The following is a 3,469-nucleotide window of genomic DNA, read 5'->3' as shown; positions in this document are numbered from 1 at the left end:
AACTTTGTCTTCAAAATAAGGGTGCGTCTTATATTCCGAAAAATACGTTATTTTAAATTTCAATGCCTTCTCCTTTATGTTTTAAAACTCTCCAAAACAGATTCCGGATTTCAGATCCGGAGAAATTCCGTAACTAGTAATCTCTGAATATTACTCTCATCATCATGTTAAACTTTTGGAGTAAGATGTACAATTACCCTGATGCAATATGTTATAATCCATTGTAGGCCAATGTTGAAAGGATGTTTTAAGTGTAATATTTACGAAATACATAAAGATCACCTATATCATTAATTAAAGCATTATAGTCTTAGGCCCAGTAAATAAGTATATTTCTTACAGCTCAAAATTTGGCAAAGGTTGCAACCAAATATTTCCTATACTTTCCGGTTGGCCAGCTATCCCGCCAGTGCGAATGAGTCCAGCTGGAAGCTACTCTACAGACCGTGCTCCACTCTAAAATTGTTCCTTCCGGTAAATATCTTTCATACGTCAACCACATTAAAACTAATAAAAGGGGTTATAAATACATTTTAATGACACATACTAAAATATTTGTAATTGTAATATATGTTGAAAGACATTTGTATTTTAATGATATAATTAGCTTATATACTTTATAATATTTTAAACAGTCGTTGAAAAATTTAATTATATATCTCGAAACTAACTATGCACCAAAAAAAAAAGATATTTGGTTATAAAATTGCAATTTTCTATCACTAAAGCACATCTTTAACACATAAGGTATTATATAATATTCAAAACTTAAAACAGATTACAGATTTCATGAAGGCTTACATTGAATATTTTGTCATAAAAGGACAAAAAATATCAGGGAATGCAAGTTAACATGACGAAGAACGAAAACGTAACAAATATGTCGAAAATTTCTGCTTTGCTTGTAGTTCAAAATTTGACAAGAGTCTTAATAAGAAATTTTAGTAATATAGATTTCATGTATGAAAGAATTTTTGAATTAATCATATTTTTAATATCAATTTAATTAATAAAATATTTTGTTTTAATTAAAATATAGCAAGTATGAAACATGCACTATAGCCTTTTAATATGCAATTACAGGACCTCCTTACCGAGCTAGATGCTGTGCTAGTGTTAGACACAGATGTTTTGTTTCTCAGGTCACCAAAGGGGTTTTGGGCTCACCTGTACCAAATGAGGCCATTTCACTTGATGGGTCTTTCTGAGGAGACACCATCTGCTTCCCTTGGTTGGTATCCAAACCACGTGTCTGCGTTCAAGATATACGAGGATAAAGGTACCTTATTTTTAATATACTGCACGAATAAATTACTTGTTATCATAATGATGCTGTTATACTATCACATCAGCATTCAATGAATAACATCAACTGAAAATCGTCATTATACCTTAACACAAATGTAAGTGTCATGTTATCAGGATCAACGTTGTTATACCTGTGTATTGTTAGTAGAAATATATGATGTATTTGAAAACAAGGGGAAGTTTATTAGATGAAGTATCATATTTTGGCACGAAACAAAGTTATCTATACACTTCAAACTGCCCACTGCATTCAAAATACACAGTAAAATTACTCTATTATGAAACAATTGCAGTGAATTCCTGATTATCAATTTTCGTAAATGTATACATCCGGGGTGAAATTCTCAAGAAAATACTAGAGGTACTCAACTGAGTGAAGTGGACCTATTTTTGAAAAAGAAAAACACAAAACCAACAAAGAAGCCCAAATAAGTCCCGATACTAGTACCGTCTTAAAAAATAACTTCCGGTACTCAGTATTGGTTAGTCCCAGCAGAATTTCACCCCTGCATGATCCAACACTACTTAGACATTGAAGTGACTTGTTCGATGGAATCCTATATGATTACGAACAAACGTTTTCATGCGAATCAAACACTTCCTAGAAACTTTATATGACTTCTTCGATAGATCACTACATTACGAATGTTAAGATCAATTGTTTTCATTCAACTCAAACACTATATAGCAGCTTGACATGACTCCTTCAATAAATCTCTACATTAAGATTATTATAAACAACTGTTTTTCATTCAAATCAAACACTATATAGCAACTTGACATGACTCCTTCAATAAATCTCTACATTAAGATTATTATAAACAACTGTTTTTCATTCAAATCAAACACTGTATAGCAACTTGACATGACTCCTTAGAAAAATCTTTACGTTATAATTATTAAGAACAATTGTTTTCATTCAAATCAAACACTGTATATTAGATGGACATGACTCTTTCCATAAATGTCTACGTTACAAATATCAAGAACAATTTTTTTCACACGTATCCAGCAGCGTTTAGACACTTGACATTACTCGTTCAATAATCTCTATAGTGGTTAAATATAATATCATTATTTACAAAAACCTTCATGACTTTTGTTGGCTAGTACACTGTAAATTATGATAGCATGTTCTTATATATATATATATACCGAAATTATGAATACTTGACGTGAAATAATATCTATATATATATATATATAACATTTAGTTTATGTTCTAAGCTTAGAATGAACGTATTTACGTCTCTTGACTTTTTTTAGGAGTAAATGGGGGAATCTGGTTGATGAATCTAACACGGCTACGACAACATAATTTTACTCGAGAGGTTTTACATATTTACGATCAATATGGAGAGCATATTGACTTTGGAGATCAAGATGTTGTCAGCATCTTTTACGGTCGTCGTCCAGGTAGGTGGAGTTCCTCTGCATACATATGGTGCATATATAAAATGTGGATGTAGATAACAATCTCAAAAGACAGACACACATGTGAAAATTACCAGAAGCATCAAATAAAACATATACTGAACGTTAGCATAAATGTTAAAATATTACATACAATGCAATTCAACATGAATATCAAATAATACAAATAGTGAAAGTCCACATGAATATCAAAATAACATATCAAGTGAAAGTTAACACGAATAATAAATTAGTATATGTAATGAAAATTAACACGTACATCAAAACATTACAGATAGTGAAAGTTAACACAAATATCAAAGTAATACATGTGGTGAAAGTTAACACAAATATCAAAGTAATACATGTGATGAAAGTTAACACAAATATCAAAGTAGTACATGTGGTGAAAGTTAACACAAATATCAAAGTAATACATGTGGTGAAAGTTAACACGAATATCAAAATAATACAAATGGTAAAATGTAACATTAATATTGAACAATACATATAGTAAAAGATAAAACGAATATTAAAACAATATATATATATATAATAAAAGCTAACATGAATATCAAAACAATATACATATAGTAAAAGCTAACATGAATATCAAAACAATATACATATAGTAAAAGCTAACATGAATATCAAAACAATATACATATAGTAAAAGCTAACATGAATATCAAAACAATATACATATAGTAAAAGCTAACACGAATGTCAAAGTTAATACATATAGTGA

General features: G+C 29.8%; 1 protein-coding gene across 1 annotated transcript in view; it reads left to right on the top strand.

The window, feature by feature from the left end:
- The window catches only part of LOC111086147 (glucoside xylosyltransferase 2-like), a 47,686-nt gene that overhangs the window by 6,108 nt on the left and 38,109 nt on the right, over positions 1 to 3,469 (top strand). The window contains exons 3-5 of the mRNA XM_022387834.1: positions 343 to 474; positions 1,084 to 1,279; positions 2,575 to 2,724. Coding sequence (XP_022243542.1) covers positions 343 to 474; positions 1,084 to 1,279; positions 2,575 to 2,724 — 478 coding nt within the window. The remainder of the gene's footprint in view (positions 1 to 342; positions 475 to 1,083; positions 1,280 to 2,574; positions 2,725 to 3,469) is intronic.

Source organism: Limulus polyphemus, unplaced genomic scaffold (assembly GCF_000517525.1).
Source record: "Limulus polyphemus unplaced genomic scaffold, Limulus_polyphemus-2.1.2 Scaffold35, whole genome shotgun sequence".
Classification (NCBI taxonomy): Eukaryota; Metazoa; Arthropoda; class Merostomata; order Xiphosura; family Limulidae; genus Limulus; species Limulus polyphemus.
Note: the sequence above shows the minus strand (reverse complement) of the source record. Positions and strands in the feature narration are given on the sequence as shown.